At 49.8% G+C, this 12,740-nt stretch overlaps 2 protein-coding genes across 2 annotated transcripts; one reads left to right on the forward strand and one right to left on the reverse strand.

The window, feature by feature from the left end:
- Positions 1 to 3,191: 3,191 nt before the first annotated feature.
- Positions 3,192 to 7,219, reverse strand: LOC121639256. Its single transcript, XM_041984416.1, has 2 exons — positions 5,817 to 7,219; positions 3,192 to 5,745 (listed from the first exon to the last, which is right to left on the reverse strand). Exons 1-2 carry the CDS (start codon positions 7,217 to 7,219, stop codon positions 3,336 to 3,338), a joined length of 3,813 nt encoding a protein of 1,270 aa, XP_041840350.1. The 3' UTR covers positions 3,192 to 3,335.
- Positions 7,220 to 10,517: 3,298 nt separating this feature from the next.
- LOC121639650 (putative nuclease HARBI1) lies at positions 10,518 to 12,530 on the forward strand. The gene is made up of 4 exons (XM_041985034.1): positions 10,518 to 11,138; positions 11,219 to 11,613; positions 11,684 to 11,791; positions 11,930 to 12,530. Exons 1-4 carry the CDS (start codon positions 10,849 to 10,851, stop codon positions 12,052 to 12,054), a joined length of 918 nt encoding a protein of 305 aa, XP_041840968.1. The 5' UTR covers positions 10,518 to 10,848; the 3' UTR covers positions 12,055 to 12,530.
- Positions 12,531 to 12,740: the final 210 nt, after the last annotated feature.

Raw genomic sequence — 12,740 nt, forward strand, 5'->3', positions numbered from 1 at the left:
GAGTTGAGAAGACATGTTATTGGGCTAACGATGTCCAGTTCTACTGTTCCAGATCCATCACAGTTCCAGACATGGGACAGTTTCCTAAAGGCCACTGCATATCAGCTTCACGGGGCGGCTGAGGCTAACCACTCTCTCACTGCTGATTCCTATGCTGCTGCTGAATACCAAGCCCTACAACAAGCCCAAAACGAGTCATTCCCGGAGGAAGTCACCCAGTTAAAAGCTGGCAAACCAGTTGCCAAATCCAGTCGCCTTCTACTACTTGCACCTGAGTATGATGAGAACACAGAGCTCATCCGAGTTGGAGGCCGCCTTCACCGTAGTCCTGCTCTGGCTGGAGATGAGGTGCACCCCATTGTTCTTGATCCCGGACACTCTCTGACCCGACTCCTCATTCAGGATTATGATGAGAAGCTCCAGCATCCAGGACCAGAAAGGGTGTTTGCTGAAATCAGAAGGAGATACTGGGTGCTACGTGGAAGGGAGGCTGTACGCCGCCATCAAAGATCCTGTGCTGAGTGCAGAAAGTGGAAAGGTCACCCGAATCCACCCCGGATGGCAGACCTCCCTTCAGCCAGACTGCGCCTCTTCAAACCGGCATTCTATTCCACAGGTGTAGACTGCTTTGGACCATACACAATCAAGATCGGACGCAGGCATGAGAAAAGGTGGGGAATATTGTTTAAGTGCCTCACTACCCGAGCAGTTCATCTTGACCTGATCCCCAGGATGGACACGGATGCGTTTCTGATGGCCCTAAGACGCTTTATAGCTAGGCACGGGAAACCCAAGGAGATACTCTGTGACCAGGGGACAAACTTTCGAGGAGGAGAACGCGAGCTACAGGAGACATTCCAAGAACTTCACCCAAAACTCAAAGAGCAGCTAGCTTGCCAGCAAATCCAGTTTGCCTTCAACCCCCCTGGATCCCCGCACTTCGGAGGGTGCTGGGAGCGGGAAATCCGGTCACTAAAGACGGCTCTCTGTGTCAGTATTGGGGCCCAAACAGTCACTGAGGAGGTGTTAATTACCGTTCTGATCGAGATTGAGGGGATGCTCAATTCCAAGCCCCTAGGCTACACCTCATCAGAAGTAGCGGATCCTGACCCCGTTACACCCAACTGTCTCCTCATGGGGCGGCGGGATGCCTCAATGCCCCAAGTTGTCTATGAAGGCCCGGACACTCTCGGGCAGAGGAGATGGAGGCATAGCCAAATACTGGCTGACCATTTCTGGCAACATTTCCTGAGATACTACCTGCCTGGACTACAAGCACGCCAGAAGTGGCGGACTGAATCAGCCAGTCTACAAGTGGGAGACGTGGTCATGATTGTGGACAACCAGCTACCACGGGCCCTGTGGCCTGTGGGTAAAGTCTTGCAGGTTTTCTCTGGATCAGACACACGGATCAGATCAGTCGAAGTAACTGTGAAGGGGAGAACCTACATCCGTCCAGTAGCTAGACTTGTCAGCCTGCCCGCTCTGCCTAAGGACACTTAATCACCCTTCAGTCAGCCCCTTTTAGTTGTTCATATTCACAGGTGAATATGGGGGCGGCTGTGGAAAAGGCTGCCTAAAGGACTGACATTCTGGCCCTTTAAGGGGCGGAGCCTAGACTACTCATGAGCAGCTTGTCAGGCCAGAGTGGAGAGAGAGAGGAGACTACAAGAGGAGTTTTACCGCCCTAAGTTTAGTGTGACTTTTCTTTAAGTCTTAGTTTACAGTTTGTTGGTAACCTCACTTGGATATGTGTGCGTGAAATCCAAACCACACAACCAAGACCTCCAGTGTGTATAAGGGACAGACTGTAAAACGTAGGGTTACTTGCGTAACTCCTGGTTCTTTGATAACAGAGTGAGGTGTTTCACTATGGGAGATATAGCCCACTCCCGAATTGCATCAGCTCCCTGACGCCGTGAACTTTAATGAGTAAAGAGAGACCTTTACCCTAGATCAGCAACATGGGAAATCGCCTTGGCGTGACCAACTACGGAAGCTCCAATGACATCACGTCTGTCAGTGACAGACCGGTCAAGCCGTGCTCGGGGCTCCGCCCCCTCATATTAACACGGCCGACCGACCCCTCCTACTCATTCTAAGCAGGTTTCTTTCCGTGCCCTGCAAGGAGGGAAATGTTGGTGAAACACCTCACTCTGTTATCAAAGAACCAGGAGTTACGCAAGTAACCCTACGTTCTTTTTCTAACTTCGCTCGGTGTTTCACTATGGGAGATATAGCCCACTCCCGAATTGCATCAGCTCCCTGACGCCGTGAACTTTAATGAGTAAAGAGAGACCTTTACCCTAGATCAGCAACACCTGCCTCCAGCACAGCGTGAGACAGTGACTGACGAACAACATTGAGCCTATAAAAACGCACAAACGTGTGAGGTGTTGCCCAACTTGCTGCTGTGCAAATGTCCCGAACTGACACTCCTCTGAACAGGGCCCACGATGAAGCCATGCTTCTAGTAGAGTGGGCTCTCACCCCCAGAGGAGGCTGGGAGCCCTTACATCTGTAAGCAACAGAAATGGCCTCCACTATCCAGTGTGACAGTCTCTGACGAGACAACGGTTTACCCTTATGAGGAGTGGCCCAAGACACAAACAACTGATCGGTTCTCCTGAACCCAGCTGTCCTATCCACATATACCCCCAGAGCCCGCACAGGGCACAGGGTATGAAGCCGCTCGTCCTCCTCCGAAGAAAACGGTGGAGGGTGAAAAGCCAACAGCTCCACAGACGGACATCTGTAAGAATGCCCCATCACCTTAGGCACGAACGCCGGATTAGGTTGTAAGTGCACCTTAGCCCGCCCCGGGGCTAACTGCAAACAAGAAGGATGGACTGACAGAGCCTGTAAGTCACTCACCCGCTTTGCAGTGGTCAGAGCCAGAAGCAAAGCTGTCTTAATTGAAAGAAATTTCAACCCTATTGCCCCAATGGGCTCGAAAGGGTGGTTAGAAAGGGCGTCCAGCACCAGCGACAAATCCCACAATGGCACCAGTGGCCAAGACACTGGGAGCTTGCGGCGGGCCCCCTTCATGAAGCGGCACACCAAAGGGTGCTGCCCCGCCGACTTATCACCGAAACCCACATGACAAGCTGAAATTGCTGCCAAATAAACCTTAATTGTGGAGAAAGCCTTTCCTTTATCCAACAATTCCTGTAGGAAACAGAGCAATGCCACCACTGAACACTGAAACGGGATAATGCCCCTAGGCTGGCACCAATCCTCAAAAATCCGCCATTTACCACTGTAAAGGGAGCGGGTGGAGGAAGCCCTAGCATTCTGAATAGTGTCAATGACCTCTGGAGGCAGGCCCGCAGCATTCAGGTTCCACCTCTCACTGGCCAGGCCCAAAGAGACAGCCGGTCCGGGTGAGGGTGATAAATCTCGCCCCGAGCCTGGGAGAGAAGATCCCTGCGTATGGGGAGTGGCCATGGTTCGTCTGCCAGAAGCTGTATTATCTCTGCTATCCAGTGTTTGGACGGCCACCGAGGAGCCACCAAAATCAGTGTTAGCCCCTGCTCCCGCACTCTGGCCAGAGTCGGAGAAATCAGGCTGAGAGGCGGAAAGGCATACAGCAGAACATCTGGCCACTGGTGGGCCAGCACGTCGACGCCCAGAGGTGCGCTCACGTCCGACAGAGAGAAGAACAGTGGGCAGTGAGTGTTTTCTTGAGAGGCGAAGAGATCTACGTCTGCCTGGCCGTATCTCCGCCAAATCTGTGCTACCACCTGTGGGTGGAGCCTCCACTCTCCATACAGCGGGTTCCCCCTGGACAATAGGTCCGCTCCCCTGTTCAGAATCCCTGCTACATGGGTTGCTCTGAGAGACAGGAACCTTGAACTGCTCCACACAATTAACTTCTGAGCTAACCTGTGCAGCTGCAGAGACCGTGTGCCTCCCTGGCGGTTGATATAAGCTACCACAGTGGAGTTGTCTGTCTTCACTAAGACATGACGGCCGTAAAGATGGGGCAGAAAATGTCTGAGTGCCAAAAACACTGCATGCATCTCCAGTACATTTATGTGAAGTTGCGCCATCCGCTGGGGCCACACGCCGTTGGCTGTCCTGCCCAGAAGCGCCGCACCCCACCCCGAAAGAGAAGCGTCCGTCGTCATGGTTACCCTGGACGACACCGCCCCCAGAGGTACGCCAGACGTTAATATCGTCGGGTCTCTCCACGGCCGGAGTGCCATAATGCACTGCGCCGTTATCCTCACTCTGCGGCGCAGATGACGCTGAGAGCTCAGATGCAGAGATGCCACCCATTGCTGAAAATCCCTCATCATAAGCAGCCCCAGCCGCACCACAAATATCACGGACGCCATGAGTCCGAGAAGCCGAAGGCATAGTCTGAAACTCACTGCTTTCCCCAGCTGAAAAAGCGCGAGACACTGACTGAATGCCGTCACCCTCGCCTCCGACAGCCTGACGCGATACGAGAGGGAGTTTATACTGAGCCCCAAATACTCTGTGCATTGTGCCGGCTCCAGGCGACTCTTTGCCTCGTTTATTCTGAAACCGAGGTCTGTGAGGTGATCCAGCACCGTAACGGAATCTTTGATCACCTGTTCCCGAGAGTGAGAGCAAATGAGATAGTCGTCTATGTACGAAAATATCCTGATGCCGCTGTTCCTCAGAGGAAACAGCGCTGCTTCTACACACTTGCTGAATACCCTCGGAGCTAACGAAAGGCCGAAAGGGATTGTCTGAAACTCGTAGGCCGCCCCTTGATAGGCGAACCTGAGGAATTTCCTGTGTGCTGGATAAATGGCAATATGAAAATACGCGTCTGCTAAATCGATCGTCACAAACCAGTCGTTTGGACGAATCGAGCGGCAGAGCACTTTGTGTGTTAGCATTCTGAACGTGTATTTTCTTAAGTGTTTGTTCAATACACGGAGGTCCAGAATTGGCCGCAGGGATGAGCCTCCCTTCTTTGGAATGAGGAAGTACCGGGAATAAAAGCCCTGATGTATTTCCTCGCTCGGAACCACTCTGATTGCGTGTTTGTTTAATAACGACACAATCTCTTCTTCCAGAACATGAGCCGACGCTCCGTTCGCTACTGAAGCTAACACACCGTTGAATTTGGGTGGTTTCATAGCAAACTGCAGTCTGTAACCCTTGGCAACCGTTGACAACACCCAAGAGTGAACTGCGCATGCGCGCCACCTCTCCACCCGAGAAGCCAGAGGTCCCATGTCGTCGCACTCGAGTGACGTTATCACTCCGCGACGGCGAGAGCTCTCCGCCGGAGGAGCGTGAGCTCCCCCTTCTGGGGACAGCGGACCCAGGCGGGGTTCCCTCTTCAGTTCGATTATTTTTGTGTTTTTTATTTTTGGGGAGCATTCTGCCCTCAGCAACTTGCTTGGATGCAGGAATGCATTCTTTAATCGTTCTTTTTCCCCTGAATGAGAACAAAGGTGCTGTAAAGTGTTTGGTGGCACTAACAGAAACCTTGGAGACATTTGGTGACACTGAATGAGTGCTTGGTGACACTGTGTAACCTGCCCTTGAGTCTTCACTCCCATCATTTGTGAGGAGAGAGACTGAAGGAGGGCTCCTGAAGAACTGGGAACAATGGGAGCCTCCAAACTTAGAACCAAGGGACTGTGTTCCTCCCTCCTTCTTTTGGGTGGAGGAAGAAAAGGTTGAGGAGGCTGTGCTAGGTTGCACGCTTCTTCTTCCCCTCCCCGGGGTGGGAAGATGGCCTGTTCCTGGCAGCCACTGCTGCAAAGGAGTGTTTTCCCCAAGGCTTAGAGCTCTCTGCCTTGGGCTGGTGGCCTGTCTGCTGTGCTGGCCCAGGCTTCTGCATCCTGGTGCTGCTGGGTTTCCTCCTCATTGCTGATGCTGCAAAGCCAGCACTGGGAGGCTGAGGAGGGCGAGGCTGGGGTTTGCGCGGTAAGCAGAGGTCAAAAGCTTCTCCCTCCTGCTTCCTGCGCGTGCTGGTTTCCTTCATCCTCTCCAGCGCAGGGCCAAAAAGACCTTTGGTGGGGTCATATGCTGCATCCATGATCTCAGCCTTCTGAGAATCACTTAAACCAGACAAATTCAGCCACAGGGCTCTCTCACCTGTGACTGCTAGCCCCATGATGCGGCCACATCCCTGCACTGCTCCCCTGGAGGAGCGTAGGAGGAGATCATTCACCACGCATATTTCATCCCAAAGGAGGGGGTTGGGGGTCTGGGAATCCAGCTGGCGACCCATCTCCTCCAAAATCTCAGCCTGGTACGCTGACAGAAGTGTGACAGCGTTGAGGGAGCACACTGACTGAGCTGCATACTTATACATCCTCTGGTAAATAGATGCGGTGAGGCGATCTGATTTACTGGGCAGAGAAACGCTGGATGAGGCTGAAACTGACCTGCGATTAGGATGTAGGTGGTATGCCACTGAAGGCTCCACCGCTGGGGGTTCGGCCAGACCCAGCTCACTCATCCCCTGAATCTCCAGCTTGGAACAGCCCTTGGTTGGGAGCTTGCTCTTGAAAGGGGATGGCCAGTAACGGCTCATCTCCTTCATACAGGCTGGCACCGCTGGTAAGAGCTGTTTAGGTGGAGGCTGAGCTGGCGGGAGCCTCTTACCATCATACAGGTCCCGCTCCGCCCCCTCTGCACCCTGGGCTGCAGGCCATGCAATTCCCAGTTTGGCAGCAGCACGCTTACAGACTTCATACAAGTCGCTGTCCATGGGTGGAGCAGCCTCGGCACCGCTAGGTGGCCTCGACTGTTGGGGTGGAAAAGAATCGTCCTCCTCTTCTTCCTCCATATCCACCATGTCGAGGAGGTCAGAGTCAGCATCGCACTCTGCGTCCTCGTCCCCCAGCACCCCCTGATCTAGGTCGTCGAACAGCGGGGGCATAACCGGGGATTCAGTGTCCATCAAGTCCGCCCAGCTCGTAGAGACTCGCGGCTGATGGACGTCGGGCTTGGGAGTGGCGGCTGCCAGACAGGGGTCCTGACTGTTAGCCACAGCTACTCTCAACCTCCTTTCCAAAATTTTCTCAGGCATTGAAGCACAGTGAGAACATGATTGTGGGTCAGCCAGCGAAGCCTGGGCGTGTTTAGGGCCCATGCACGCTATGCACATCGGGTGAGGGTCCCTGCCCGAGATGGTCGAACCGCATGACGCGGGACACGGGCGGGATACAACCTCCTTGGCCTTGGGCTCCGACCCTTTGGCGGGGGTGACAGCCGTAGACATACTAAAGGAAAGGGGACACGACAGGTTAAAGGACTAGACTCGTCACAACACGTTAGCCTGTATCCACGCTGACGCTAGCAGCAATGCTAAAACCTAGCTATCAGCAGCTGTACGAGTTAGCTCGTCGTGACACGTTAGCTTAACTCGAGTAAACAGTCCCGGTAGCAAGTTAATGTCACCGAACTGCAACCACTTCAGCTCGCCTTGACGCGTTAGCCTTAGCTACACAGATACACGCTAGTGCACCGAGCAATTACACCGGCTCACCGCGGGAACAGCTCGCCCTGACGCGGACACTGCTCTTTACTGCGCAGCTAAACAGATTACTTCCTACGAAGTACTTACTCGGCACAATCCTGACTAGGGTGAAACTGCGTTCGGCAACGTACTCCTTGACGGGACGCCTGTGAACTGTTAAGCAGCTAACCCTGTAGCCTGGAACGCGCTGAGGGAGCAAGTAGTTTCTCACGGGAAGAAAGCGAGAATGAGTAGGAGGGGTCGGTCGGCCGTGTTAATATGAGGGGGCGGAGCCCCGAGCACGGCTTGACCGGTCTGTCACTGACAGACGTGATGTCATTGGAGCTTCCGTAGTTGGTCACGCCAAGGCGATTTCCCATAGTGAAACACCGAGCGAAGTTAGAAAAAGAACTCAGTTGGTTTAATAAACCCTGCATAAGTAAAGCCGACTCATTCTTTGGAGTTCTAACCGGACTCACAACAGGGATTTGAACACTCCAACCAGCCCAGCACTGTTACTATCTTTCAGTCAGTTAAACCAGCTAACAAACTGTTCTTTAGTGCTTGAAGCCAGAGTGAGTAGCAGGTACTGGTTCGCTATACAGATCCTTTAACTGTGATTGTTTCTTGTGATTCACTAGCTCAAAGTTAATCACAGGAATCGTTTACCAGCAAACCACATTCCTGCTAGTGGACTGTGCACTGTGGCAATGTCATGTTTGTTGTTAATGGGATTGAACTGTGTCATGGAGTGTGTCTCAAACCGCACACTTACATGAGTGCACTGGAAGGTAGTGCATAGTGCGCACTAAGCACTACCTTCTGTAGTGCACACTATCGTGGATAAGTCCTGATCCAAATTGAGCACTAACGTTTTGCACTCACTGGTAATGACGTACCAGCTTAGCAGTGCCGCTCCGTTAATATACCTTTTTTTTCTTCCAAAATCAAAAATCACGTTAACATACTGTGACAGCCTGATCGTCTGCCTTGTTATATGTTTGTCTCTGATTAAACACACCTGCTTCACTGCTCCACCCTGCCTGAAATCAGCCAGTAGAATTTTATTTTTGCCTTGAGAGGCTGGACCAAAAAGTTATAAAAATGGGACAGCATTTACCTGAAGGGGAGGAGTCGGACAGTCGGAGAGTGAGAGGGAAGAGAGAGAGAGACAGAGAGAGCGGTGGCAGGTGTGATCGAGGGCGGACGAGTTCAGCACGGGAGGAGCATTTGGAGGCTTGCTCTTGGGCAGCGCGACAGTCAACGGACTCGCCGGATGGAGTTGTTCTTTATTCTTCCTGGATGCTGGAGTGGAGGACCGGTGTCGTGAGTCCCAGTCTGGTGTTGTCCTTTTCCCTTTCTGCTTGCTTGTGTGTTGCCGAGGAGAGATTGCCCTCGGACATCCGTCGTTTCCTTGTTTTGGTGCCCCGCCGCGGGACTAACTGGAAAACCCGGAGTGGAGTTTACAGTGTTTTTTCGTTAAATTTGGTTGGGACCTGGATTGAACTAGGCCTTGTTTTGGTGCCCCGCCGTGGGACTAACTGGAAAACCCGGAGTGGAGTTTACAGCGCCTTTTCGTTAGATTGTGTTGAAACTGGATTGAACTAGGCCTTACAAGGTGGAACTGATTTATTCAGAGGCCGAATTGAAATGATGGTTTTCCCCCTCTTTTTCGTTTTTCTAATTTTTGATGGCTTGAACTGAACTGAACTGAACTGAACTATTATTCATTTTTTTGGTTTTTTGTTTTGTTTTTTTTGGGGGGTTTCATTTTTTTGATTAAACTATTTTGAGCTGTACGATTGCCATGGTATTATTTTTTTTGTTGTTTGCTTGGTTGCTATATGTATAAATGTACAGTGTCATTATGAACTGGTGTTGGGTATGTTTCTTTATCTTTGCTAACGGGGTGTTTGTATGAACTATTTATGAACATCCCTTGTGGAGTGGTTATTAGGTCTCAGGTAAATTATAAATGTCAGGAGAAAGACCTGGCTGGCACCCCGGAAAAATAAATAAATAAAATTTGGTTTGTGATACACCTGAGCAAAACCGTCACAATACGTGTTTGCATGTCATCATACTTTTATACTATTAAATGCCTTTTAAAAGGCTTCATTAGTGAAACAAAGAACCGTGGCCTCCACTGTATTTATCTATCTCAGTTGATAACAATACAAGCCATCAGCACTTGTTCATGTGTCTTTGCATGTCTCCCCCATACCTGTTAGTATAAAGTGCAATTTAAAACACTAAAAAACAGCTTTTAAATAAGCAAAGATATCTTCACTGAATTAAAGTATTTTACATTACACATGTGTTTTCATTGGTGTTTACACTGATACTGTTCACGTCTGGCAACAGGAAACCGATTATACTAGAAATCATCATTTAAAATATGAAATGCAGTAATGAAGACGCTAAAAAAGGGATGCAGAAAACATTTTATTTAAAAGTTTTATTAAAACATTTCTCTCTTGCTGCCTCCTCTTCTCCACAGCAGCATCCTAGCCCGCGGGTGGTAAATGCCTCAGTGCCACTCCTGGCTCGGTAGTTTGATGCCACAGTGACCTATGGTGAACACAGAATGGCAGGTTATATAAAAGCAAACATTATCATGTACTTTATGGGTACTTTGCAGACGCTTATCTAAAGTGATGTACAATCAGCTACGGCTTCGTCAGCGGTACCATCGAAAAGGGCCGGTTCTCTAACCAGCGGTGTTTCCTAATCAGTTTTCAGATAAAGGATCATTTCGTTTATGCCAGAGACCCCGCAGTGCTTAATCTGGAGGTTCAACAATCATGAATAAACATATGGAACCTATAGCATTAATCTTTTTTTAACACTTATAGCCCATCTAGATCCGCGAAATCGGCTATAAAACTGCTAACATTTACGTTGCTAACTCTACTGCAGCCTTCAACAAATGATCTGGGTGCTCATTTATAAAGCTTGCTTACGCACAAAAAGCGGCGTAAGTGACTTTCTACGGAAAGTTTCTGATTTATAAAAACTAACGTGGCGGGAAAATGTGCGTACCGGTACGTAAACTCTGAAACATTTTGGAGACGGGAAACTGGCGGTGCTGCTGGTGAGGTGATGAACTTCACCTTCATTCATGCATGCCATCATGCCATCATATCCGACACTAGTGCCATAGAATCATAAACACAGAAGCCTGAAATATAGATGCGTTCCTGAAATCATACCTGTAGCCGACTTATAGGCACCCCATAGGAATTTAATGTTGTCAGTGCAGTATGGTCTTACTTGTTTTGATCGTAAAGCAAATGCACTCATTTGTTCACAGAAGCCTAATTGTGACAAGGTGTGTAGTAATGAGTGTAATTACTGAGTAAACATAAATAGGTGAATTACGACCGTGCGTAATGCAGAACTTCACAATGGATGCGCTGGCACTCCTTGAAGATTACGCAAACGGCAGGATCAGGATGGAGAGAGTTTTTAGAGACCATCAAGATTTCCTGGCCAACGATGATGACTGGCTGATATGCCGATTTAGATTTCCTAGAGCAGTGCTCTTAAATCTATGTGCTGAGTTGGGCCCAGTGTTGGAGCGATCAACCCGCCGGAACCATGCCATACCCGCGCATATGCAGGTGCTGACAACTCTCGGGATTCTGGCAACCGGCTCTTTCCAGCGGGAATTAGCCGACAGGTAATTTTAATTTAATCTAAGCTGACATGTTCCAGCCCAACACTCAGTGGGTTTCAATAAGTTGTTACATTCCATTTTAGGTCTGGAATATCTCAGCCATCGCTGAGTAATGTAATGCCTGCCGTTTTGGATGGCATTATTAAAATGAGCAGTCGATACATAAAGTTTCCATACACTGTAGGGGAACAGGCCAACATTAAAAGGCAATTTGCAGCATCAACTTGTTTCCCAAATGTAATCGGCGCGATTGACTGCACTCACGTTGCTATAAGGGCTCCAAGTCAGAATGAGTTTGTCTACGTTAACCGAAAAAATGTGCATTCAGTTAACGTGCAAGTCATTTCCGACTCAAACTTGCTTCTGACAAATTTAGTGGCACGGTGGCCTGGGTCAACCCATGATTCATTCATCCTGGCACACAGCAGTGTAGGGAATAGACTGCAGGCAGGTGCTTCGCGGGATGGGTGGCTTCTCGGTAAGTATCAACATACACTGTGGAAATCTCAACAAAGTCTCTGTTCTGAATTAATCTCCATAACCTGCAGGTGACAGTGGCTATCCCCTGAGACGCTGGCTCCTCACGCCTTTTGCGAACCCGCAAAGCGCAGAGGAGGCGCGCTTCAATTCCGTCCACGTTCGTGCGCGCTCTGTTGTGGAGCGAGCCATCGGCCTCTTTGCTTCCACCTTGAGATCCGACCACTTTTTTTTAATGTCTGGCACGGACCTCTCCGTCACCCCCACACTATTGACAGCTGCAACAACGTGTTGCCACTCTTCTGTTTTCCGTTTGTTGCTGATGCCACTACCGAGGCCGCCAAATAATATGTTTTTGCGAGCCTCCACCTCACCAACAAGTACCTCCACCTCCGTCTCCGTAAAATTACGCTTCCTCGTCTTTTCGGTTGCCATGATTTAGGTTTAAATAGCAGAGATCAGCTGGTTCATTTATATGCAGAAATGTCCATGAGGTGCTTTGCATTGACCATTTATAGTAGAATGTGGGCGTGTAGGGGGCGGGCTAGCAGCAGAATTCACTTGCGCAAGCTTTCAGGCAGAGTGTGATTTATAAAGGGAAAATTGCTTGCACCTGTGCGCACGCACGGTTTTATAAATCAGAATATTTTGTTGCTTACGCAAACTCTGGATTCTTGGCGGACGTCCACTTTTAGTAGGAATCCTACGCAGAGTTTTATAAATGAGCACCCAGATCCATAACTGTGATCAGAGATAGAAGAGATAAGAAGCATGCTGCAGTTTATATTAGAATTATGATCAAATATCTTCATACTTCAGTAGAAAATACCCTCAGCCTGCTTCGGTACTGCTGAGTCAGTGGCTGCCAGCTCTGAAAAACTGGTTGAAAGTCCCTCCCCTTCCGCTACGTCAGCAAGATGGCGTCTGCTTAGTGCATGTAGTGTCCATCGTTTCGCACTAGATTTTTGGCCGAGTTTAGGGCAGCATCCGGGTACTTTCAGTGCACTGAGTTTTTACTGAAATTTCTGTGTCAGCGCACTAAGCACTTAAATGTAGTGTTCGAAGTATAGAAGTGCGCGGTTTGAGACACACCCATGGTGTTTAAACTAGTTTTCAATGGACAAAGTA

The sequence above is a fragment of the Melanotaenia boesemani genome, chromosome 5 (assembly GCF_017639745.1).
Source record: "Melanotaenia boesemani isolate fMelBoe1 chromosome 5, fMelBoe1.pri, whole genome shotgun sequence".
NCBI lineage: Eukaryota > Metazoa > Chordata > Actinopteri > Atheriniformes > Melanotaeniidae > Melanotaenia > Melanotaenia boesemani.